Source organism: Silurus meridionalis, chromosome 10 (genome assembly GCF_014805685.1).
Source record: "Silurus meridionalis isolate SWU-2019-XX chromosome 10, ASM1480568v1, whole genome shotgun sequence".
NCBI classification, from domain to species: Eukaryota; Metazoa; Chordata; class Actinopteri; order Siluriformes; family Siluridae; genus Silurus; species Silurus meridionalis.
Window position 1 is genome coordinate 2,570,851 of NC_060893.1, and position 27,826 is coordinate 2,598,676.

At 39.7% G+C, this 27,826-nt stretch overlaps 2 protein-coding genes across 2 annotated transcripts in view; one reads left to right on the plus strand and one right to left on the minus strand.

Moving 5' to 3' along the window:
* Positions 1–27,272, plus strand: ccdc146 (coiled-coil domain containing 146). The gene is given in 19 exon segments (XM_046859738.1): positions 1–274; positions 1,201–1,283; positions 3,674–3,883; positions 5,233–5,290; positions 6,097–6,273; positions 6,349–6,422; positions 7,341–7,568; positions 8,211–8,397; positions 12,989–13,081; positions 13,163–13,333; positions 14,523–14,611; positions 21,065–21,229; positions 22,139–22,363; positions 22,547–22,678; positions 22,680–22,773; positions 24,263–24,391; positions 24,491–24,628; positions 25,647–25,871; positions 26,550–27,272. Coding segments are annotated over 19 exon segments (2,811 nt in total). The 5' UTR covers positions 1–142; the 3' UTR covers positions 26,751–27,272.
* Positions 27,263–27,826, minus strand: part of LOC124392743 (gamma-secretase activating protein) — a 38,945-nt gene continuing 38,381 nt past the window's right edge. The window contains exon 31 of the mRNA XM_046859937.1: positions 27,263–27,805. Within this exon, the coding sequence (XP_046715893.1) occupies positions 27,705–27,805 (101 nt within the window). The 3' untranslated portion in view covers positions 27,263–27,704. The remainder of the gene's footprint in view (positions 27,806–27,826) is intronic.

Genomic DNA, 27,826 nt, shown 5'->3' on the forward strand with positions numbered 1-27,826 from the left:
TGGTGAGAGGAGGAATGGTGATCTGATAGGGGCATTCCTCTTCATTTCCACACTGGCCAGCAGGTTTCAGCTTCACCTGGGAGCAGCTCTCAAGGGTTGATGTCTTCTTCACTCCACCAGAAGAACCACTGACCACAGCGTTATGTGCAGCTATAAGCAGGAGATACACACACAGAAGCATTTTGCAGGCAATAAAAGCGAGCTCTGTTGGAGAGTGAAATCTGGCTCTAATTTTGTCAGCAGTGAAATATATACAGCAGCAGTGGGGAAGATGGTGGGTGGAGCAGTACAATTGCACAAGAACCAGAAAAATAATGGAAAAAAAAAAAAACACTAGTTTTGAAAACGCCTCCTTTTCCTCACTACACAGATTTAGTACAGAGGACAGAATGCTAATATATTTAGTTGTTCACCTTCAATATACATTACAGCATTATAGTGTACTTCTGTGCCCCCAGGTAGAGATTAACTGCTTCCTGTTTGCTTTTGCTTTTAGTAAAAGCAGGCAATCTGTGTGTTGACCTTTTAAACTCCATAATAAGAAATGTTACAAATCGGGCACCTTTTATACACTGTACACACTTCAATTCTTCATATTTTTTATATACTTTGGTCACATTTACTTAGTAAATAGTGTTAAGCATCTACCATTATTGCAAATTGCACAATTGTGCAAATACCAAGTGCAGATAAATATGCAAATATATGTACAGCATGTAATATATAGGTGGATGTTCAGCAAACCGAATGTTCAGGAACGTTAGGAATACCATTTTTATGTTTTCACTAACAAATTTCATAAAAATGTAAAAACATACTATTGTAGTAAAGTGACGGTGTCTAGATGAATTCACTAAGGTACCATAGGGGTGCATCCAAAATTCGTGGATTTTAGGAACTCTTCTTAAAACGTAGCCCCTGCGAGTTCCGGGGGACCACTGTAGCTGATTTGTGTAAAACCAGCAATTAATATTAATATGAATTGTGTGCCTGAAATGTTTGAAGTAAATGTTAAATGTAGTAGATAGAAACAATGACAGTCGGTTACATCGCATTCATTTAAAATACATTCAGAAATGGAGTTCGCTTTTACTTTGCCTTTGCATTTTCTGTTTGCAATCATGGGTGATTTTCCTCAAATGTATTTGTTTATATTTGTATTTTATAATCTTTGTTTTGTTTTGTTTTTTAATGTCTTAGCTTTTCGAAGTGGACTTGATCAGTGGAGAGAAAATGGCCCAGCTAAAGGCCAGCCTCTTTTTGCTGCATGACACCTTAAAAAGGTAAGAAGTGTGTGTGACATCTTTTCCTCACAAATTATACATGTTATTATTGTAACATTGCTAGAATGTTCTATTAAATTTGTTTTTCATCAAATAAAATGTGCCCAATGTTTTAACTTAGGCAAAATGGTTTTTATTTTATTATTCAATGAAACATTAACAAATAATTTTTTTTTTTTAATATGTTAACGAATAAAAAATATTATTACTCATGACTCATGATTATGCTTAGGCTGAAGTTCTGGCCGGATATATTACTGTATAGTATGCATTTGTGAAAGAATAGTGACTCATAGCATTAATTATTTTCAGCCAGAAAAGGATGGGTTCCCTTTTCAGTCTGGTTTCTTCCTTATATCATCTCAGAGTTTTTTTGTTTTTTTTGCCACATCTCGCCTACTCATTAGGGATCTAAATCTATGCACATATCTGCATTTCTAAATCTAAATCAAATCAAATTGTTTATGTAAATTTAAGTTACACTTTCAATATGACAAAGTTTCAGAAAGCCAAAATAGCTATCACTTTTTGTTTGCAGCTTGGTGAGGATTATCCTAAGAAAATAAGGTTGTTGTGTGGTTGATGAAGACCTGCTGAAGTCCATCAAATAGGTTGATGTATAGACATTGCCCCACAGAGATTATAGTTTCTAAAACATTTAGAGGAACCCAACCTCTTCTAGGTGGCCATCGATTATAGAATGGTTCTTAAGGTGTGCTATTCAGTGATGAATCCCTAAATGCAGAACTGTTCATGCAAATTGCAGTCCTATGCCACTGTTGTAGACTGTTTATTCCGAAAAGAAGAAAGGGACTATGAGTAGGGACCCTGCTGTAGTCTTCATTATTTGAGGTACCAACAAATAGCCTGCACCTTTTGATCTAATTACACCTGGTGGATCATAATGGAACAGAAGTTCACAGATACTGTGGTGCAAGACCATTGAGTGCTTTATATGTGAGTACTTTAGTAGTATTTTGTAATGAATGTGAGATTTCATTGGATCCACTGTGGACTGATTAAATAGGGGTGATGTGGTCATATTTGCTGTTTCTGATAAGTACTCTTGCTGCTGCAGTCTGAACTAACTGAAGCTTATTTAATAGAACATCTGGACAGTTATAACAAACTCATAAACTCATTTTTTTTTTTAATCTATATTTCCAAGGTAAAATAAGTAATGTTATCGACATATGTCTCAAATAAAAGACTAGAGCCAACAATCATATGAAGGTGTTTGACTGCTGTACACACTGAGACAGAAAGACCATCCAGAGATGCTACATTAGCAGAAAGTTTACTTCTAGCGGCATGTGGTCCTAGTACTTCTAGCTGCATGTGGTTCAGTCTTATCAGAATTAAGCAGAAGGAAGTAAACAAGCATCCGCATCTATTACACTCCTCAACATTGTTAAGATGATGTCTCTCATCCGGTAGTAGGTCATTTACCACTTTATCCAGTGCTGTCTCAGTGCTATGATGAGGCCTAAATACTGACTGATACATTTCATAAATATTATCCTACGTAGGTGTGAGCATAACTGCTTTGCTTTTCTAGGATCTTGGAGATAATGGGGAGGTTTGATATTGGCCTACAGAATAGTTGGACAAGTGACAGAGGTCAATGTCCAAGTTTTAAGATGCCATCTTGAAAGATTAGGCATATAACCAGTGTTAATGAAAGAATTTATTATTTTTAGAACAGGTTTAAGTACATCTGGACTTATCTGTCTGAAGAAGCATGTAGGAAAAGGATCTAGAACACACGTTCAAGTTTAGTTTTTTTTGTGTAAAGCTTAGATTATTATGAACAATAACAGCCAGTTAAACAGGGCTGGTGTATATAACTATAACCAGGAGGACTAGCTTCATTTAATGCTAGATATTCATTCGATTTAATAAATGTTTCTGTTAAACTCACAATTGAACTTCTGATCAGAAATAATTAAATTTATTATCAGCGCTTTTGACATGAGATGTAATATTCAGCTGTCTTATTTAATTTAGTGTTATTTAAGTTACTGAAACAAACCTTCTGGGTTAGGGTTAGAATCAATGGCTTTAACTTATCCAGTTACTATCACTATATAAATAAGACCTCGAAAATGAAAAAACTTTATTTCGGCATCTCCCGTTAGGGGTCGCCACAGCGGATCCTCCACACGTTTGATTTGGCACGTTTTTACGCTGGATGCCCTTCCTAACGCAACCCTCCCCAATTTATTCGGGCTTGGGACCGGCACTGAGAGGGGCTGGGGATGGTTCCCTGACCGGGAATCGAACCCAGGTCGCAGCGCTGCGTCTTAACCACTAGACCACCAGGGACCTTAAATAAGACCTCGGAAAATACACATCATAAATCAGTTTTAATAGGTTTCTTTTCTGTATAGCACTCAAGAGTCTGAGCTGAAACTGATGCAGGAGGTGAAGCGTTTGCATGCTGAGCTGAAGCAACAGCAGCAAGTGTTAGAGAAGGCTGAGATGTTCAAAGAGGACCAGCACACAGATGGAAGCTCAATGAGACATCAGCTCTTACAGTTTCACAACAAGCTCCGAGAGGCTGAAGAGAGAGAGCACCAGATGCAGTACAACCTCGATTGGTGGGAAAATCTTTTTGAGTACCACTTTATTTGTTTAAATCTGTTCATTTCTTGTATTTCTGATCTTCTGATGCAATCACATAATTATTTGAATGAAGTCCACCTATATGCAATTAAAGTATTTTTAAACACCAATATAAAAGTATAATACAATAACTTCTTGACATTAGATTGAGAAGAAACCAGTACACCAAGAGTAACCCTGTTCATGATGCTACCACCAACCATGGTTTACTAATATTGGGATTTCACAAAAACAATGGAGGAGACGGCCCTAGGTGGTATCAAAAAGTTTTGAAACTAGCTCATCATAGATTTGGTCACTTTCGCTGACTGTTCTCCCTCAGATGCCTTGAAACCTAGCAGTAGAACTCGTTTTTGACTAATTTTGTCTTCTGGGGACAAATACTCAATGCACTCTGCCACTAATATCGAAAAAAGACGATGAGCATGCACTTGGTCGAGCTGCGGCCCTGCCTCGGGCTCTTACACTGTGAAGACTGTTGCTTCCTTTCAGGGTCGTACCCATACACCCAAGTTTCATCATCCTCGACATGAAGGACGAGTCGTCCACGGCACTCCTCAACATTGTTAAGATGATGTCTCTCATCCTGTCGTAGGTCATTTACCACTTTAACTAGTGTTGCTCAAACTTGGCAAACTTCGACAGGGTGTTCCATCGGCTCCTGGGTCAGCAGCCTGGGGATGAACTTGGCAGCAACACGGCGCTTGTTCAAATCACACATAAAGATCGCCTCGACTGTTCAGAATGACACACTGACAATGACAGCAACATAGTGGATTATTCTCTAACAATCGTCATGCACAAGTATGTGCATGAATGGTTTGACATGGAAACCGAATGGTCTTTCTGATCGCGAAGACCAGAAAACTGAGCTGTCTTCCAGTGATGTTCTTCTGCTATTAAAGCATGTGCCACTCAAAACACCTTGAAGGACATATTACAGCCTCAGCGTAAACTTGCAGGATCATGTCAAACCTCTCTGTTTCAGATTTGCCCACTTTCACACAGAATTTCATGTTTGATGAAATCACAGACGTGGTATATCACATATTGTACATTTTTAGTTTAAAGAGTTAAAATTGTAGAATTGTTTGAGTGGGTTCTGCTGAATTTGTCTGTTTTTTTTATTTGCATGTGTGTGTGTGTGTGTGTGTGTGTGTGTGTGTGTGTGTGTGTGTGTGTGTATGAGGTATATTAATTAGTCAAGCTCACTTTACATTCTATCATTCTTTTCTCTCGCTACTCTATTATCTCCACACCGGTCTGTTGTAGTCTGAAAAAAGACAAATATTTTACAATTATTGTTTTATTCAATTATTTTCAGTCTTCAGGAGCTGAAGCTCTGTCTCCAGAAAGAGCGCGAAAGCGAGCCGGAGTCGATTGTAAGTACACCACAGACCTACTGACAAATTTCTATAGTGTAACGGTTTAGAAAAGTGTCATAACACACTTTTTGAGTGGTACACAGATTATCCGCTGTACTGCTGTGAGACTTTACGTTATTACTATTTTTACTTATGTGCAAGACACTGTGACAAATAACTTATCATAAGACAAATAACTTATCATAAGAAACAATAAATTATGATTCTGTATTCATATGAACCCAGCATAGTGTATATACTGAGATCAGGAGTGAAGTGTGTGATGGTGCCTCCTCTAACAGGTACTTCATCCAGTAAGTGAACACAGAAATGGATGTAAAGTGGATGAAATTTAAGATGGAGGTATTTTGATTAGGTTTTGTTCCAATAAATTCCTTCTCCAAGTACCAAGCAAGCAATCCAAAGTGTATTTTCAAAATCGTAGTCAAATAAAACGCAAAGATCAGGCAATTGTCGAACAGACCTAAACAAGGTTAAACAAGGCCAACAGAACTGTCAACAAAGAAACCGCAGTCAAAAGCAAAAACAAGAATGAGAAACAAGAGCTAGAACAATGCTTGGAGTGAGTCTTGAGACTTAAAAAGGGTGAATGACATCTGTTGAACTGTTTGTTGTATGTTTTGGCTTGTATTTTGAGAAACGTTTGGGAAATGGAGTAGGAATCAGGAATGCTGTGATTCTGGGTAATGATAACTGATAATTGCTATAATCTGCAAAGTAATGTCTGAATCTGAAGCGTGTAGTGTGCTGCATGCCATCATCAGGAATTCTTACATCATTTTTTCGATGATGCGTGTTTCCAGGAGCAGGAGAATAGGTCCATGGCTCTGAAGGAGAGCTGTGAGATGATGAAGAAGGAGATCACCCAGAGGCATCAGGAGATTGAGACATTAAAGGAGGGCATAAAGGCACGTGATACACAGCTACAGAAGGCGCAACAGGAGCTGGAGGACAAACAGGAATTGATCAGGAGCCAAGAGGTGCTTTCAATCACCACCTAAGACTTATTGTCATTCTCTCAGTCACAGCAAGTGATGGCTTCTTTGTATCTCCAGGCAGAACTGGCTCAGCTGCTCTCCATTCCTGGTCAACTGGGGAAGGAAAAAGAAAGGATCCAATGCAAAATTAAGTATGTAATATAATTGCTGGTTGTTATGGATAGAGGTCGACCGATACATCGGTTTTGCTGATTAATCAGCACCGATAGTTGATTGCTGGAACTATCGGCTATCGGCAAAATGTGTCTATTGCTGTCATTATAAGAGCGGCCTTTAAAGGTGAATCATTGACAAAACGTGGTGCTTGTTTTTACACGTGACTGCACGCTGCAGAGAGCGCTATATGTGCAAGAGCTAAACAGAGAATTTTATTTAGTTATTTATTGTTATGCATCCTTTTTATAGGCGCAATTTGTTGAGTGAACTTAGTGCTTATGTTAATATTGCAGTATTTAAAAATGTAAATGATCCGTGCAACACATTTCCATTTATCTTTTGTTTTAATAAACTTAAAAAAAAAGATTTGCCAATGTGAAAGTGTCGACCTCTATTAATGGAGCTCACATTGTCACTAACATAATAATAATTTCTGCCATTTCAAAAAGAAATGAAATGTTTACTGTGTTAGATGTAAAGTATCGCTTACATTTTCTACATCTGGGAGGTGATTATAAATTCTATTCATAAATTGTATCTGTAAATTCTGAATTCATGATGCCACTTGACCGCTAATTAAAACACTTACAGATGGATTTCCTTTAACATCTATACATTTCTGTACCATTTCTAAAATGATTTCTCACTAACTTTCTGTTTGCAAAACTGAATCACACGTGGACCACAATGTATCATATTACAACAAATTTTATCTTGTTTATTTATGTGATAAACATTTAATAAAAAAATGGAATATATGTGAAGCACATTCATCTCTATATCTCATAGAAGCTGGTGAAGGAAAGGCCTTTAAAGATGGCATACATATTGTGTGTGTGTGTGTGTGTGTGTGTGTGTGTGTGTGTGTGTGTGTGTGTGTCTGCATGAACCAGGAATGTTCAGAAGCAGAAGGCTGCAGTTGAAAGGCAGCTGCTGGAGCTGGGAGAGAGGGTGAAGCAGACGCAGGTGGGATGCAGGCAGCTGGATGAAGAGTGCAGGAGTGTGATCAAGGAGCTGAAGGGCTGCAGGGTTCAACTGGAGGTGGCTCAGAGAGAGAGAAGCATGCTACTTAAAGAGCAGGATATGACCAAGGAGGAGGAGGCAATCCTCCTCGAAAAAAGGTGAAAATCATTTCATAGCAATAAATATGAATGTTTTCATCTGTTTGTTTAGCCGTTGTGTGTCAAAGTGAATGAATTTTGGTGATAAGTGTCAGTGTTCCCTGAAAGCTGTGTGCAGTCAGCAACATGCGTCACAAAACATCTGTCAGATTTGTACAGAATGGAAGCACAGAAATGTGTCAGTCAAATGTGCTAACTATGTGTATGGATGTGTAATGGATATATAATGCAAAGCAGAGTCTGGGCGTGGGGTCTCTGGTCAAATGGTCTGCCAAATAGAAATATCTTTTGATTAAAAAGAAAAAATAGAGGGAGGATATAATGATCATGAAGTTCCACCATGCATTTAGGAACAGATAAAAAAAGAGAATGTAGTAGTAAAAAAACATCAGACATTTCTTTTCTAGGGTTCTGTTGTGGATAGAATATGGATTTGAGAGCTTTGCTAATCATTGCATTTTGTTCTCATTTACATTTTACACAGTGTCCCAACCTTTTTGCAATTAGAGTGGTTTAATACTGTATATATGTTAAAATTGAATAATATACACAATGAGAAGTCCCAAAATAAAGCTACAAAGTAATAAATATTACATGGATTATGATTGATTATACTGATGTGTTTATTTTTCTTATTTTAAGAGGCCTGTTGGAAATTAGCCTGAACCACATCATGGAGGAGAAAAAGACTGTTCATGATAGCCTTGTAAAGAACGTGAGAGAGAAGGATCGGCTGCAGCGCAGGTTAAAAAACATGCTTCTGCAGCACAAATTGTCTGAAGATGCCCTGATTTACACTCAAGAGCTGTACAACAAAACCAAGACCCAGGTTAGTCTGCACTGCTACTTTTTTTGTGTGTGATGTGTGGAATTCCTGACACAAAAAGCAATTAAATGAACAACATCCTTATTGGGCACTGACTGTCAAAAGAAGTGTCACTTTTAGTTAAGAAAAGTTTTTTTATGAAATTTGGAATCCAAATGTTGGTCTTGGATAATCACAGGGAGATGTTGTTAACCGAGACTCCTTCATTAAGCTCCTATATATATATATATATATATATATATATATATATATATATATATATATATATATATATATATATATATATACATTTTTATATGATAGGCATATAAAAGTGAGTAGATGAGAAGGAATTAAAGGGAAGTGACACATGCATGACATGTACAGATATAGAACAGGAAGTTTAATTTTTTTAAACTAAATTTCCTTAGAAATCATTAGAAACAATTTTTAGGTAAAGGATGTTGCATTCAGTCACATGACATTCGAGAATTACTTTTTAAAAACTGCTTATTTTACTGTAATGATCACCAAAGCTTTCATATTGAATTCATGGTATTTGAGTTCTTGAGGAGATGTTTAAGCAAAGTTGTGTGAAATGCAATTTTGATAAGGTGTTGCCATTTATTTTATTTTTTTGTTGATTCATTAGTTTGACACAAAGTGGTATCATTAGTTAAGGCTCTTGGTTACTGATAAGAAGGTTGGAGTTCAAGCACTGGTATCGCTAAGCGGCTATTCTTGGGGCCCCTGAGCAAGGCCCTTAACCCATTGTGCTCCATGTGTGCTGTAACATGTCTAACCCCAGCTTCCTAACATCACTGGGATATATGAAATAATTTCACCGTGCTGCAAATACATGTAAGAAGCATAATGCACCTTTCTTTCTTTTCTTTTTCATGAGTAGTGAGTTTTTAAACTGAACTCAGTAGTACAATATGCAAAATTAAAGATTGGAATGGTCATATATTTTACCATATTTCATTGTCTCACACACACACACACACACACACACACACACACACACACACACACACACACACACACTTAAAGATGCAGGAAGAAGAGCTCCACAGAAACATTAAACAAAGCTGAGATGTGAGACCCAGACATTAAAGCCGATCTGTTCTCCTAAAACTTTATTTATTCATATCCTATTAAAGATAAAATATTTCTGGACTTTGGATGAATCAGAATATTTATGTTTTAATGAAGTGTTATAAATAGTGAACGTCAACTTTAAAGGGATAGAAAATCTCACGGTACACATTCTAAATGTTGCACAGCTGTTGTTCTGCTCCATCCAGATCAGATCCATCACAGAAATATTCGATCGTGACTATTGAAATATGACCAATCGAAATGAGTAAAAAAAAGTGTTATACCTGCAAAATATGTTTTCACTGATGCATAGTGGAGGATCATCTGGGTTGGCAAGAGGTGGCAAATGTCACCCTTAGAAAAAGCATTGCCACTCCATGCCACCCCAGCACTGGTATCTCAATGTATAAAATATACATTTATTCAGTTTCATCAATCAATTTACAGCAGCACTTTAAAGTGATGACATACTGTAAAAAAATATTTACCTATAATCTTTATTTTAAAGCATAGTCCAAACAAACGACTCAACGCTGATTTAAATGTAGTTTCTGTGTATTTGTTATGTGTTTTTGACTTAAACAAACCAGTACTTGATACATTGAGGCTTTGTACCTATGTACAGTATAATCTGTATTGTTTGTTATGCTTATAATTTAAACTTGGCATAGACTTAAACTCGCTACAGGTTTGCGTAGAACTCAAGAAACATCACTAGGTTATGTATGTAACCCTAGTTCCCTGAGGGAACAAGATGCTGTGTCGGAACACTTCAGGAATGCGACTGCGTTGTCCATGCTCTGAGTAATGAGTCTAATTAGTCAAAATTAAAGACAGGCGCACCTGGAGAGAAGACTGCTTCAGCTTCTGTAACCGTGAAGAAAGCGCTGAAGGGGCACCAGAGGTGTGGCTAGAGATGCAGCGTCTCGTTCCCTCTGGGAACTAGGGTTACATACGTAACCAAGAGAAGTTCCCCTTTTAGGAACACAAGCTGCGTCGGAACACTTTGGGAACAAAAGTCCAATAACACAACACTGACCAGTCCCTGACTAGTGTGAATGAGCACAACTGAGTCGAAGGACAGACATGCCAGGACTGGCACAGAGGTCAAGGTTGTAAAATCTGGTAAAGGTGAGCAGGGTGGACTACCCCACAGCGTCACAGAGGTCTTGGAGGGACACTCCAGAGGACCAAGCCTTGGAGGCTGCCACACTCCGGGTCGACTGAGCTCTGTCCCTGAATGGAGCGGGAAGACCAAAGGACCCATAAGAAGACGCGATAGGGTCAATAACCCACCTGCTGAGCGTCTGCTTATGAGCAGTAAGGCCTATCCTAGGAGGGCCATAGCAGATGAAAAGTTGTTCCAACTTTCTTCAGGGACTCGTATGGTGGACAGACCAGTCCAGCGCTCGGACTGAGCACAGCCGGTTTAATCTCTCCTGGCCTGGGGTCAGGAATGGAGGAGGGTTGAATGCCTGGAGCCTGACAGGTCATGGGACAACCGAGGGCACCTTGGGGACATAACCTGCTCTAGGGTGCAGGAAGGCACTGGTCATGTAGTAAACTCCAGGAAAGAGGGGGACACAGAGAAGGCCTGTAAATCATCAACTCTCCTCAGAGAGCAGATATCCAGAAAGAAAGCGGTTCTGATGGACAAGTGCCTCCACAAAGTCTTGGCCAAAGGCTCAAAGGGGGATTGGATAGAGCCTCCAACATTAAGGCCAGGTCGCAACTAGCTTCTGGGTTTCACAGAGAAAACGCGTCAGGAGTGGGTCTCTGTCCAGTGAATGCCTGGACACTGGGGTGTGATACACCAAAATGGCGGACTCGTAGACTTTAATGGTGGACAGAGCAGAGAGCACCATGCAGTGAACAGACACCATCTCGCGGCACACAACCTCCTCATGGAGGGAGCTCTGGATTGGAGAATGGTCTCTACCACCATTGTGGAGAGACCCGAGCCTCTGAGCTGTGCCCCTTCAGGGGCCACAGCCACAGCTTCCACAACTTGGGGTGGGGGTAAACTATTGTGCCCCCTGATTGAGAGAGGAGATTCCTCCTCAGAGGAATTTTTCATAAAGGAAAGCAGCGCGACGGGGGAAAAGGCATAAAGATGCAGCCTCGGCCACAGTTGCGCCATAGCATTCAGTCCCAACGGGGCTGGTGGATATAGGGAGAACCATAGGGGACAGTGAGATGTTTCTAAAGACGCTAACAGGTCTACCTGGGCTGTGCTAAATTTCTCCAAAATTTGCTCCACCACCTGAGGGTGGAGGCGCCACTCTCCGGGCTTGGACCCCTGTCTCGAAAGTGTGTCTGCTGCTTCGTTCAAGTGGCCCGGGATATAAGCTGCTCTGAAGGAGAAGAGCTTCCCCTGGGCCCACAGGAGGATCTGGCGTGCCAGCCTGTACAGGGGGCATGAACGCAGACCCCCTGGTGGTTGATATACGAGACCACCAAGGTGTTGTCCGAGCGGACCAACACTTGATGGCCTCTGAGGTCGCAGAGGAAGTGCTTCAAAGCCAGAAGCACGTCCAGCATTTTTAGGCAATTGATGTGCCACCTTAGATGGACACTGTCCCATAGACCTTGTGCAGAGCGGCTACTCATGACTGCTCCCCATACCGTGAGGCACCATTGTAAGCACAATGCAACGATCCACACACTTCGTAAAGGTGCGGGGTGACAGGGCAAGGCTGAATGTGACAAACCAATCCTCGGATCTGCATTTGGCGGTACAAAGTGCTGGTTTGGGGTTGGGGCTGTGCCCGCCGAGCAGCCCCATGAGAGCGGCATGGAAGATACCGTTGGAATACCACCAATTGTCTCTTGTACTCCTGGAACCTGTCGACTACTGAATCAACGGCGTCGCCGAACAGGCCCGAAGGAGAGAGTGGGGCATCCAGCAGCACGACCTTGTCCCTGTCCGGTATTTCGGACAGGGTAATCCAGAGACTTTTGAATTTTTTTATTTATGTCTTTCAAATCCAGATATCAGGTTCAGGTAAAGTCAATCAACACAGCAAATATTTTACAAATATAAAAATGCCCTTGTGTATACATCAAATATGTATATTAGTCCTTGAATCCACAAAAACCCTGCAAGGATACTTGCTTCAGTGTTGCCACCCCTCATAATTCTCATGCCACCCCCTTGCCACCCCATAAATAATTTTGTAGATCCACACCTGCTGATGCAACATTAAGCACACAGTGTTCTTCTGGTTGGATAACAGCTCTAGAATGCATGAGAATTTGATTCAATATAAGTACCAAATAGTTATACCATCCTCTACTGTATATCCTTATAAAAGTTGTTATTGAGACCTTTACTGTAATTCCACAAGGAAGGACCACGGAGAGCAACGGTCTAGTTTCTTCTTATAATGTAATTATAGTTCAGTATGGTCCAAATAATTATTTTATTTAAATAGCGCACTGTTTCAATAATACACTGTGAATAATGTGCAGCTGAGGCTCCTCTGGTGAGATAAACACCATTGTTTTCTTTCAGAGGGATATGATGCCTAAGGATGATGACTTGCAACAGAAAATCCGAGATCTGCAAACAGAAGTGGACAACTTGAAACTGAAATTGGTTCATAAGGTAATCTTTTGGCCCAGAGAATCTTATAGTGGATAGAAGTTAGTATGTATGTTTGTGTTATTGTTTGAATTGTCTGTCCAGCAGTCGGTTACTGGTGTTGAGGCCCAGAAGGTTGAGCAGTGTATAGAGCAGAAACAAGATCTGTTGCAGGAGTGCAATCGCCACCATAAAGAGTTGCAACACCTTTATGCCCTGACGCGCATTAAAGCAGAGGAGAGGGATCAGAAGAGCCGAGGGCTGCTCAAAGCCCAGGTACAGTGTCCAAGGATTTACTTTTTTCATATTGAATATTTATATTGAATATTTATATTGAATATTATATTTTAATTTTTTTGAGGCGATTTAAAATGTTAGAGTAATATCACTACTAATCCCCAGGATCCCAGCAAACATAAAGCCACATTATAATGGCCAAAAGAACACCTCACTACTGAACATTCCAATACACTAATATAGAATCTTTAATTACTGATATAATAAGTTTCAATCTTCTCCAAAGTTTTTCCACTGATTTTTGGGGTATGATTGTGTGGATTAGTGATCATTCAGCTATTTAACAGAATTAGTAAAATCAGGTAATGTTGGGTAATGAGGTCTGGGGATGAGTCAGAGTTCCACTTCATCTCAAAAGTGTTCAGTGGTGTTGAGGAGGTCAGGGCTCTTGAGTTCATTTACATTATAACAGCTACAATCAGTTCCCTTACACATCTCTATAATTTTTCGTTACATTTGGAATCATTGGTGGACAGTAAGGAAGTAAATGTAATTTGTTACTGTACTTAAGTAGGTTTTTTGTGTATCTGTACTTTACTGAAGTATTTCCATTTGGACTTTTACTCTTACTTCATTATATTTCAAAGTCAAATATCTTACCTTTTACTCAACTACATTTTGTGAAATCAGTCATTCCTTTTTATTAATGAATGAATAAAAACATAACTGGTGAAACACGATAGTCACATTAGAGTCTTTTCACATTAACTGAGTTGATTAAGAAAAGAATCTTGTGGCAGAAATGTTCCTATGACAAAAATATAAGAACATTATAGCCGTAATAAATCGTTGTACTTTGCATTCTTAAGTACATTTGAAGGAAAATAATTTTGTAATTTTACTCAAGTGAAAGTTTAAAGGGAGCATTTTTATTTAACTGAAGTAATATTTTACCGAGTGTCTCTCTACTACATGGTTTGTGTACTTCATCCTCCTCTGGTTTGAACTGTTATAGAAGATAATCAACATGTATCGATTTGACAATTCAACAATTCTTTAACATTAAATGCTTCAATAGAATAATCAGTGCATGTCACACTGTATCCCTTAGGCTGCTTTGATATTTTGTATATATTGCATCATTATATGAATATCTTGCAACTTAAAAATATTCTTTATGAATCCTTTTCATGTATCACACAAGTGCTAACTAAAGACACCTTTACAGATGAGATGCAACCAAATCAAACAAGACTGTCGAGGAAAACAGCTCCAGATTCTGGAGCACAAGAAACAACATCAGGAGATCCAATCAAGGTAAAAGAACTCTCTATTCATGATGGTAAAAAGAAAGAAATGTTTATTGCTATTTCTGCTATACATAGATAAAGAATTGCAAAAGGTAATCAAATATATGGCCTTATATTAGAGAGAGCATAAATATATTGGCCAGTTTTCTGGTTAATATTTGATAAAATGTTATTAATCAAAAGAATTCTATGCATTATTATTGAAGATCACAGAAACTGCTGAATTTTAAGAATCATATATTGAACACATTTAATGTTTACACTGTTCTTTCAGAATGATTTGCACTTAATATCTAATGAAACATTCCCATGAGCAAATAACAAACTGTTAAGAGTTATTTTAAACTGTTACAATGTTTAGGTATCTTGAACTGCTTGAAACTTGTGTTTTTTGTGTTGGAACCATTATTATATTATTGTAAAAATTTTAACCTGATATAGCGACAGAGAAAACAAGGTTCTGGATTAAAAATATCCTGGTACTTAAAAGAACCTCTGGTGCAAAATGTATTGGTGTTTTCCTACCAATTTTACACAGAAATGTTGTTCCAATGAAACAACTTCATTTTGTTGCGGTTTATTTTTACACAGTCTTTCCATCCAGCTTGCTCGAATAGAGGCGACGTCTAATAGTTGATTGTGAAACAAGGTTTTACAAGAATAAATTGCAAAACAAATAAAACCCAGACAAATCAGAATTTTAACTTAAATAAATTAAATCTAACTAAACAAAAAGGGAAATATGATAATTGTTGAGACTTTCTGACTTCCTATATCAAAAGGCATTTCTATAAATATATGGAATCAAATCACAGGTTTTAACTACTTTACGTATTTTTTTAAAAAGTCAATATTTTTACATCCACATTAGATTAGAATGAATTCAATTATACAAGTACATTAAGAGAAAAATGTATATTTTTTGCAGGATGGCACAGCATGGTTGCACAGGTTGCACAGATCCACAGTCCCTTTATTTGCCCCTAACCTCGGGTTGATGTCTGTATTAGTGATGTATTAGTGCATCTCCATAACTGATGCAATTTGCACCTCGATGCATAGCCACCGATATGATACATTGAATGAACATACAGTGCCCTCCACAATTATTGGCACCCCTGTTTAAGATGTGGTCGTGGACTTCTAAAAATTCTCCTTTTTTTTAAAACAACATAGAACCCAAATGCAAAAAAAGAGAAAAATCCAACCTTTCATTTAAGTACATAACTTTGGTGGTAAAAAAAATCATACATTTAGAAAAAAAAAACTTGAAATCATGTGTCCCACAATTATTGGCACCTAACAATTCCTCTGAAAAATTTAATTGTTTTTTTTTTTTATATATATTTTCTGTAGTTGCTAAGGTTGGTCAGGGTATCTATGGACTTTTAATTAGTAATTCATGATTTCCTGTTTCCCTGGGGTATAAATATGACACAGAGGCCTAATTCTCTTACCCATTTGTCAACATGGCAAAGACAAGAGAACACACCATTCAAGTAAGGCAGATGTGTGTCGACCTTCATAAGTCAGGCAATGGCTACAAGAAAATAGCCACCGCCTTAACTTGCCGGTATCTACAGTCAGAGGAATCATTAAGAAGTTTAAAACAACTGGAACAGTGACAAACAAGGCTGGAAGAGGTCCCAAGTTTATCTTGCCACAACGCACAGTGAGGAGGATGGTAAGAGAAGTAAAAAAATTTTCCAAGCTCACCGTCACAGAATTGCATCAAAGAGTGGCATCTTGGGGTCACAGAGTCTCCAAAACAACCATCAGACGCTCTCTACATGCCAACAAGCTGTTTGGGAGGCATGCAAGGAAAAAGCCTTTTCTCACTAACACTCACAAACGAAACGCCTGGAGTTTGCTAAGCGGTACTGGGACTTCAACTGGGATCGTGTGCTTTGGTCAGATGAGACTAAGATTGAGCTTTTTGGCAACAAACACTCTAAGTGGGTCTGGCGTAAAACAAAAGATGAGTATGCCGAAAAGCACCTCATGCCCACCGTGAAGTATGGTGGAGGATCTGTGATGCTGTGGGCCTGTTTCTCTTCCAAAGGCCCTGGGAACCTTGTTAGGGTGCATGGCATTATGAACGCTTTGAAGTACCAGGATATTTTAAATAAAAACCTGATGGCCTCTGCCAGAAAGCTGAAGATGGGTCGTCATTGGGTCTTTCAGCAGGATAATGATCCAAAACATGTGGCAAAATCTACACAAAAGTGGTTCAGCAGTCACAAACTCAAGGTCCTCCCATGGCCATCTCAGTCCCCAGACCTCAACCCAATCGAAAACCTGTGGGGCGAGCTAAAAAGAAGAGTGCATAAGAGAGGACCCAGGACACTGGATGATCTAGAAAGATTGTGCAAAGAAGAATGGTCAAAAATCCCTCTCTCTGTGTTCTCCAATCTTGTGAAATGTTATAGGAGGAGATTAAGTGCTGTCTTGTTGGCAAAAGGAGGTTGTACAAAGTATTAACATCAGGGGTGCCAATAATTGTGGCACACATGATTTCAAGTTTTTTTTTTCTAAATATTTTCTTTTTTTTACCACCAAAGTAATGTAAATGTAAACCTTAAATAAAAGGTTGGATTTTTCTCTTTTTTTGCATTTGGGTTCTATGTTGTTTTAAAAAAAAGGAGAATTTTTAGAAGTCCACGACCACATCTTAAACAGGGGTGCCAATAATTGTGGAGGGCACTGTATGAACCAGCTGCCGATGCAATGTGATACGATTCACCCCTATTACTATGCAGTGCGGTCTGATTTCGATTTGATTGGACACAATGCAATATGATGCAATGGGGAAAAAAACATGCTATGCAATTCAATATGGAACAGATATTTGACTTTTATTTGCACTGCAAAAAGAAAAAAAAGAAAAACTAAAACCAGAGGTTCTTTTCCTGTTCTGTCTCCTGGAAGATGCAGCTCTCCCATTTTAAGTGCAGATTAAAAATGTATATTTTTAGCAAAGCCTATACATAACACATATCAGATTATAAATTTGTGCTCCAGAACATCTGATCACATGCATATTATCAACTTGTGCTTGTTAATATCATGAACAGCAGCTACGCTAATTCCTCTCCGCTGCTTCTCTTTCTCTGCCCATCCCGAGGCATCCTGAGGATGCTCCAGCCCCAGTCACATCCCACCGCAAACCGATCCCGCAAACATCCCAAACCATCTAGAGACGTATCAGTGCCAATTGGATCCCACTTCATGTGGAGTTTGGACATTGGACCTCTTTGAGTGTTTAAAGGCTCTGGCATGGAGAAGCTGGTGTTTGATCTGTGATGATCTTAAATGTTGAGCTATTTTATGAGTTGCTCAGTAACTCCTAGTTTTAAAACCACAAATGACTGTAAAAGACTGTAGAAAGGACATTACTTATAATCTTACATTCCAGTGCTCATGTTAGTTTTCTCCCCAGTGTTCTGTATTGTTTAAAGATTTATGATCAAACTCTTGATGTCACCCAAATGAGGATGGGTTCCCCTTTTGAGTTGGTTTCTCTGAAGGTTTCTTCCTCATAAAATCTAAGGGGGTTTTTCCTTGCCACAGTCGCCATGGCTGCTCATCAGGGATAAATACACATAGCTAAAAAATCAAATCAAATAAAATTTTATTTGTCACATACACATACGTACATAGTACGAAAAAGCATTGAAATGCTTTTATACGACTGTCCGGCATGAGGGAATAGGATGAGGGAGGAATAAAACAAAGAGAAAAAAAGCAGGCAGATAAATAAAGAGTATAAACTACGTAAATTATAAAATATATAAAGATATAAAGATATATATATATATATATATATATATATATATATATATATATATATATATATATGTGAAAAGTGTATATACAAGGTATGCTTATGGATACAATGTATGCTTATGTACAGTAAACAGTAATCACATAAGGTGGTTGATGTGAAGTGTCTTTTTTAAAGTGACCGTGTGCGGTATGGTGTGGTATAAAGTGCACTGTGCTGTGCGAGTCCACAGTTAAAGTGACAGTCCAGAGATTAAAATGTCATAATGCGAAAAGAAAAATATTTGCAGAAAAGTGTGACGCAACAAAGAAAAGAGTCCATTGTTGGGATGGCTAATGTCCTTCATAATCTTCCTGGCTCTGGTCCGGCACCGCGTGCTGTAGATGTCCTGCAGGTTAGGGAGCTCAGCTGAACGCACCACCCTCTAAATGGATCGCCTGTTCTGCATGGTGCTGTTCCCGCACCAGGAAGTGATGTTACCCGTCACAACGCTCTCAAGGGTGCAAGTGTAAAAAGTCTTTAACACCTAAGAGAGTAGTTTAAAGTCCCTTAAGCATCTCAGATGGTACAGATGCTGCCGGGCCTGCTTCACCAGGGTGTTGGTGTGACAGGACCAAGACAGGTCCTGTGTAATGTGAACACCTGAGTACCAGAAACTGTCCACTCTCTCCACTGGGGTCCTGTTGTTGTTTAGCGGTTGGTATGACCGCTTCTGCTTCGCGCTTAAGTCCACTATCAACTTCTTAGTCTTGCTGAAGTTCAGGAGAAGGTTGTTCTCCTGGCACCATCTCTCCAGGTTTTTAACCTCCTGTAGGTAGGCCGTCTCATCGTTGTTGGAGATCAGGCCCACCACAACAGTGTCATCAGCAAACTTGATGATGGTGTTGGAGTTGGAAGTGGCCACACAGTCATATGTGTACAGTGATTACAGCAGGGGGCTCAGAACACAACCCTGGGGAGCTCCACTGCTGAGGGTGAGAGTGGATGAGGTGTGTTTTTCCACCCGTACGGCTTGTGGTCTGTCTGTCAGGAAGTTAGAGATCCATTGGCACAGCGGCAGGCTGAGTCCCAGGACCTCCAACTTAGAGGTGAGTGTGGAGGGAATTATTGTGTTAAATGCTGAACTGTAGTCCACAAACAGCATCTTTGTGTAATTCCCTTTTCTGTAGTCCAGGTGGCTCATCGTGGTGTGGAGGAGATGAGCAATGGCGTCCTCAGTAGAACGGTTCTGGCAGTACGCGAACTGTAGAGGATCCAGTGTGTCTGGTAGTGATGCAGTGATGAAGTCTCTGACCAGTCTCTCAAAGCACTTCATCACTACTGAGGTCAAGGCTACAGGGCGATAGTCGTTGAGGCAGGCGGGCTGGGGTTTCTTTGGGACAGGAACAATGGTGGACTGTTTGAAGCATGAGGGGACAACAGACTGTTCCAGTGAAAGGTTGAATATCTCAGTGAACACCGGTGCTAGCTGGTCAGCGCAGGCTGTCAGAACCCGACCTGTGATGCCATCTGGTCCCGCTGCCTTACTGGTATTCACTCTCTTGAATGCCCTCCTCACGAATTACACAAACAGCATCTTTGTGTAATTCCCTTTTCTGTAGTCCAGGTGGCTCATCGTGGTGTGGAGGAGATGAGCAATCGCGTCCTCGGTAGAACGGTTCTGGCAGTACGCGAACTGTAGAGGATCCAGTGTGTCTGGTAGTGATGCAGTGATGCAGTCTCTGACCAGTCTCTCAAAACACTTCATCACTACTGAGGTCAAGGCTACAGGGCGATAGTCGTTGAGGCAGGCGGGCTGGGGTTTCTTTGAGACAGGAACAATGGTGGACTGTTTGAAGCATGAGGGGACAACAGACTGTTCCAGTTAAAGGTTGAATATCTCAGTGAACACCGGTGCTAGCTGGTCAGCGCAGGCTGTCAGAACCCGACCTGTGATGCCATCTGGTCCCGCTGCCTTACTGGTATTCACTCTCTTGAATGCCCTCCTCACGAATTACACAAACAGCATCTTTGTGTAATTCCCTTTTCTGTAGTCCAGGTGGCTCATCGTGGTGTGGAGGAGATAAGCAATCGCGTCCTCGGTAGAACGGTTCTGGCAGTACGCGAACTGTAGAGGATCCAGTGTGTCTGGTGGTGATGCAGTGATGCAGTCTCTGACCAGTCTCTCAAAACACTTCATCACTACTGAGGTCAAGGCTACAGGGCGATAGTCGTTGAGGCAGGCGGGCTGGGGTTTCTTTGAGACAGGAACAATGGTGGACTGTTTGAAGCATGAGGGGACAACAGACTGTTCCAGTTAAAGGTTGAATATCTCAGTGAACACCGGTGCTAGCTGGTCAGCGCAGGCTGTCAGAACCCGACCTGTGATGCCATCTGGTCCCGCTGCCTTACTGGTATTCACTCTCTTGAATGCCCTCCTCACGTTATGCACCGAGCGGGAGCTCACCTTAACTCTTAAAATTCTGTAAAGCTGCTTTGAGACAATGTCTGTTGGTAGACAAAAAGCACTATAGAAATAAACTTGACTTGACTTGAGTTTTGTTAAAGGAACTGGGAGTAGAGAATTTCAAATATTGTGTGTACAAATCACATTTGTCTGTTCTTTTAAACATTGCCAAAGTCTGTCATTAACTTAAAGCTACGATAGTAATTGTTATCTGTCTTATCTTTTGCCAGACTTTGTGTCTTCACCAAGCTGTATGATACCACCAAGGGAGAACGAAATAAATGTGTAAACCTGCTACAGATGGCAACCGAGTGCTCAAGCAAGATGTGGGAGAAGTTCAAAATTCTGAAAAACGAGACTGAGATTCTGCACACCGAAACAATAAAAAAAGACAGGTCTGTAGAGAAAAACAGCATTTTTAAATGACAAATTCATACAGGTTTTTTTGGCTAAGTTGGTTTGAGAGATTTAAATACAATTGGTCCTTTTCAATGTTGTAATCTTCAGTGTTTCAGTGTAAAAATCCTCTCTTTGGATATTTGTGCCTCACAAGCATACAGTTGTTAATGGTTTTAATACAGTATATTATCAACTGTACCTTTATCTTTTCCAAGAGAAAATATATAGGAGGGTAGTTTTTTATATACTAGTTGAGAAAGAAGAGGAGCCCGGAGAAAATGCAGATTAAAGGTTCAGAGGGACAGTAGTGTTGGGACATGGTGCAAAGGTTGTTCATGGTCTGTTCATGGTCTGAAGGGACAGGGACAGTCCTGGTCTGAAGGGACAGTCTGGAATTACCACAGAACCCTTTAGGCATTAGTTGGGAAATAAGCATGGGTCACAGGCTTGGAAAATACCCTGTATGAACAAAAGTATTGGGGCACTTAACCTTTCCTACCATATGTGGTTCTTCATATGTGGTTCTTCCTGAACAACAAAGTTGGATGCAGTATAATAAAATTTTCCATTTACCTGAACTTGGAAACCCAAACCTGTTCCAGCATGGTAATGCCCCTGTGCACAATGTGAGCTCCAAGAAGATTTGCTTTTCATGGTTTGGAGAGGAAGATCTTGGATAACCTGCTCTGATCTTTCCCGAATGATCATTCCAAAATCTAGTGGAACATCTTCCCAGAAAAGTGTAGGAATTATAAGAGCAAATTGTGACTAAATGTGGAATGCAATGCTCAAAAAGCACATATCGTATTTATGGCAATAAAAAGTTTTACCTTAAAAGTCACCGTAACTTAACACTGTAAATGCATTTAGTGTTAAAGGTCATATATCCGCTGTATCTGCTACAGGCTGCTGCAGAAGTCTCGTCTGATGCATGTACACAGCCGCACAATCAGGGATAGCTTGAAGAATGACATATCCAAGGTGACCTGGATGCTTCATGAGATGCAGCACAAGAATGAAGAACAAAGACTCAATATCATTAAACTTGGGCAAGTGATCAGTGGTCAGGAACAAGACCTGCTGCACTTACACAAAAGACACAATGCTTGTGTCCAGAGCCGCAATGAACGGTGAGCATAAAACTGTATCTTATGGGTTCTTGGTTCTTGGTCTAGAGACGATCTTTAAATAGAATTAACATCTTGAGATATTTCAAGATTTTTCTGTACGTACATTGCTGGTCGGTGGATGTTCTGCTATGCTTTTCTGCTTGATTTGCCTCTTGACTTTCTACATGCATGTGTGGTTGATAGGGGGGTGCAACTCCTTGAGAGAGAGGAGGAGATGTGTGTCTTTTATGCGAAGGTCAACATGCAGGAGAGTCTGATTTGTGAGGGCACACTACAGATACAGGCTCTGGAAGAGGAGATCTGCTCTCTAAAGGTTAATTAATGAGGAGCAGAGACAAATCAACTTGAGCAAAAAACTGCTGCCTTGCAAGAAACCCCTGGAAGATGAGTGCACTTCACTGCAGAAGCAGGTACTCAAAATTTCCTTCTCGTTATGTAAGTGTCTTGAGGCAAATGTTAAAATGAGGTGTCACATCTGTAGCAGTCCAAATCATCATAACACAATCATAAATATCAAATATTAATGAAACTTTTAGGTTTTTAGTATGATATGTTGATGTCAGTCCTTAGGACCCTTCTTAGGGCTTGTCTGCTTAGAGTTGGTAGGCCTAACTTTGGTATCTTAGGGCAGATGCAGTTCTGACTTAATTAAGAAATGCCCACATTTAACATCCCATAATCCTTTTTTTTTATAGCTGTCCTTCATGAGTTCCCTCTGGCTTCTGCAAGCTGCTGAGTCACATCCACTTCTTGGAAGTTAAATGAGGTTCTTCTTTTTTAGGGAGCAATCAGTAGAGCAGTTTTTTTACTCCTAAAAATCTCTAAAAGAAAATATTAGTGGTTATACAGTAGTTTATACCAATCAGGCATAACATTATAAGTTATATTATAATATAACGTGCGTTTTTGTATAGTATTGATGGTTTTTATAATGGTGACATTATAGTGGTGGTATTAAGAGGTGGATTAAGTCAGGTAAGTCCCCACAGAAGGCCCAGGTACCAAATGCATGGCCCACCACTGATCATCATGGCACCTGTTAGTGGGTGGATTTATTTATTAGGCAGCCAATTACCAACACAATATTAGGCAGGTGGTCATAAAATTATGCCTGATCGGTGTCATTCTTCTGGTACTGGTGTGCAAATTTGCAACAAAAAACTAATAAGCACAGATAAATGGGTCTTGCAGCTTAATTGTTTGGTAAGAAGATGGGACGTGGTAGCTTTACTGGTTAAGGTGTTGAACTTTAGATTGGAAGGCCATGAGTGCAAATCCCAGCACCACCAATTTGTCAGTGCTGGGTCCCTGACTAAAGTCCTTAACCTTTAATTGCACAGTTATGCAAGAGTTCCTGGATGAGGCATCAGCCAAAAGATGTAAATGTAAAATTCTAAGAGCTCAAAGAAAGACTAGAAGACTGTTAGCATTTAATTGAAATGAAGTCTTTGTTTATTTTTCTCTCTGCTCACAAAGCAATTTAAGGACAGGTGGCTATAACAAATAAAACACATCAGTAGTGAATATTTTGAGTAAGGGTCCCCTGGTGGTCTAGTGGTTAAGATGCAGCGCTCTCACCGATTCAACCCGGGTTCGATTCCCGGTCAGGGAACCATCCCCAGCCACTTTCAGTGCCTGTCCCAAGCCCGGATAAATTGGGGAGGGTTGCGTTAGGATGGGCATCCAGTGTAAAAACATGTGCCAAATCAAAACGTGCGGAGGATCCGCTGTGGCGACCCCTAACGGGAGAAGCCGAAAGAAAGTTATAAAGTAGTGAATATTTTGAGTAAACCAGTACAGCATTGCGAGTATTGGAGTAATTCATATAAAATGTTCTTAATAATTGCTGTACCACTAAGAAGTTCATGCATGTCTCATGGTGTGTGTTCTGTGGGCTAGCTGTCTGAATATAAGAAACAAAACTTATCCCTGGAGAAGTCTCTTGAGAACCAAGTTACAGAGAGGAAATTGCGTAAACTGAGTGGTAAAGATCCATCTCCCCCTGAGCTCATCAAGAAGATAGAACAGGTAATGTAGCCATTTGCTCTAAAATATAATTCATGTTGAGAGTTGCATAATAATAATTCATTGTGTGTGTGTGTGCACAACTGATTGTGCTGAATGTAGCTGGAGATGCAGCTGGCAGAGAAAGAGGCGCAGCTGCTGGAGAAAGAACTGATCTATGAGCAGGTGACTAAACTGTCTCAGGACGTTCAGACAAAGGCAGAAAACGGTAAAGAGGACACGCTGAAAATGGCCAAGAAAGTAAGTGCGTGCACACACACACACACACACACACACAAATACAGTATTTGCCTTCTTTCTGAGTTTTATATTTTAGCATATTTGTCCCACTTAAAAGATTCAGATGATTTTAATATTACAGAAAAATATCCTGAGTTACCTGGAACCTGGTAATCTTTGTGTATCTTTGCTTGATGATCTGAATCATTTAAGTAGAACAAATATGAAAACAAATGAAAAAAATCAGGCAAATACTTTTTCACAGCACTGTATTTTGCTGCAACAAGTCGTTCGAGGTGTTTTGAGTGGTAGGCACACGTAACTAAAAGATGACAAGAGATCACTAAGACCTTCAACGAGCTCAAAACCCTTCGGCAATTCGTGCATGATGATCATCTGAGAATAATCCACAACATTGCTGCCATTGTCGGTGTGTCATATGGAACAGTCTAGGTGATCCTCACTTTTATTAGTTCAATAATCTGGCAAGATTATAGAACTAATAAAAGTGAGGATCGCCTGCTCATTTAAGAAATAGAGTGCATTTGAAACGGTGTCATGAAGCAAGAGAAAGTCGAGATGTTGGAGATTAGCAGCTTTTGAAATTTTTACACCAGAGTTTCTGAAACAACAAGAAGTTACATTTTTCTCAAGTCTGATGTTGGTAGTTTTTAACGCATTGAACCTTGAATCTAAAGGTTGTAAGTTGAAATCCCAGCCAAACTAAGCTGCCACTCCTGGGCCCCTGAGCATGGCCCTTAACCCCTGTAGGATCTGTAGGATCTGTAGGATGTTATGAATTGTGCTACTACACGTTTGGTTAATTTGAATATTGCATTAATGATGTCAGTGTGTTCCTATTTAACTGGCTGGTGAATGTATATTAAGTGTTCGAGATTATTGCTTGAATAAGCTGAATCAGAAGAGAAGGTTTAGATCAGATGGACAATCATTGCTAGTGTAAAAACTAAACTGCAGCAGACTTGTTCTTGATTTCTACAGCTGTGTGCTGCCTGGGTGGGTTTGTGTGTCCATACAGGTGAATGAGTTCCACAGCCGCATTAAGGATTGTACTAAGAAGATGATGGCTGTAGTGTCAGAGTTGGCCATGCGTCAGACACAGGCTCTGTGTCTCCAGCAGGAGCTTCGCGAGAAAGAGTTTGAACTTGACTTTTGCCAGAAAAGACTGGAGATGGGGCTCGCACCTTCAGACACCATCGAGCAGGAGTGGATGCGACAATTGCGAGTCCAGCAGAAACGCAAGGTACAAGGGCAGGAGAGCGCACGAGTCAAAATGACCATTAGTTCTGTAACTCAAATATGAACCTCAAATACTGGCTTTAATTTTATATACACATTATACTGTGTTTCCAAATGGGATATGAATTTAAATGGAAGAAATATTTTTTATCCAGTAAAATGTTGAATATAAAAAAACATTCTCATATCGACATAATAAAATCAGACCTGTATGAATTTTTTTTCTGAAGATAATGAAGCTTATAAATGTCTGTCAATGGAACTTCCACTTCATCTCCTCAGAAAGTGTCTCCTATAGATTAAGAAAATCAGTAGACATTGGTTAAAACTACCAGTTATTAGGAGCCAACTGATCTAATTTATCTGTGCTCTCTATGTGCCATTTTCTTTCTCTCTCTTACGAGTTGTGAAGCATGAACAGAAAGGCAAAAAAAAAAAAGAGAGAGATGCAGTGGCCAGCTTTGTTTTTCTTTGAGAAAGCAAGAGAGGAGTAGCTGTTAAATAAGAGGGAAGACCTGGATGCTGGGGACCAAATTAATGAAAAATTGCAGAAATGGACAAATGTGTAATACTGTATATAGCCTCTTTTAGAACTAAACTAAGAAACATTGCTGTCGATTTTGTGTTCTCAAAATTGTGGGTTTGTGTATGCATTTTTATCTTCTTTCATGTCTATCTCTAGGTTACTGAGGAGGAAGAATGGTATCAGCTTCCAAACGGGGTTTATACCACAGCAGATTTGCGGCCCGATTCCTACATCCCAGCTGAAGACTCTCTGCCTCTCCCCAAACCCTATGGGGCCCTGGCACCTTTCAAACCGAGTGAGCCTGGAGCCAATATGCGCCACATCCGCAAGCCCCAGCCCAAGCCCCTTGAGATCTAGAGACCCACATTACATTCATATTTACTGCAGATATACAAAACCAGAAACAATGCGAAAATGAAAGTTTATTTTTCCAAAGAACAAAACATCGCACCTGTTTTTGGTTACCTCATGTTTATTGGTGAAAGCTAGTTTTCACTGGAAATTGAGCATTCATGTGGGGAATTCAGAGACTTTCTGGCAGAAAACACTGGACTGCAACAGTCAGTTTCAGGCAACCCCAGAGAAATACTTGGAAACTTTTACACTCACACCCTTTACATAAATTTCAAGATCCAAGATTCCAATGTGGAAGTGTGTGCTTCGATTGATGATCAGTACCATTTCTATTGTAGTGTCCTAATAGGAAAGTTATTTACTTTGCACAACATGGTCAACCATTATCACAATAAGAAAAAAATATAAACTTCTTGTTTTTTTTAAACTCCAGTCTATTTCTAACTTTCCTGGATGTCTGCATAAATATTTGTATCTCCTGTTCGATCAGAAATAATACAAAAATACAAGAAATGTCAAATAGAAGAGCTTTTTGTAATATATCTGATATAGAAAAAACAAATAACCAAAAAACAGAAGAAAGCTCACATTTTCCTATTTGCAATATCATTATGGCAAGAGATGAAAACAATCACAAACTGAAACCTACTTTTAATTCGATTCAACTGTTATATATACAGAACATAGAGATCCCTTTAGGGTTTAGTTTTGTCCTGGATAAACTCTTTTATCAAAGTCAGCAGGCAGTGTTGGAAAAGGAAATTAAAATGGGAAAGGAAAATGAGTGTGTACGTGTGTGCTGGGCGAAAGTTACAGATTTTTAGACGAATGTCAAGTATCTTAAACAGCATGTAATCATCGTGCAGCATAAGTGCTGAACACAGCGTTGATTTGCAGTGTGACACATCTCAATAGGGTTCTCTCGTGTACTTCAGTTATACAGTCTGCTCCTTTTGTTCACATACTCTCAAACCCCAGCTTTATCAGGGTTTGTTTTAGTGCAGTTTCCTCCACAAACCTGGCATCCACATGCTCCTCTTCCACAAAGGGGTTCGTAGCTAAAACACAACAAACATACA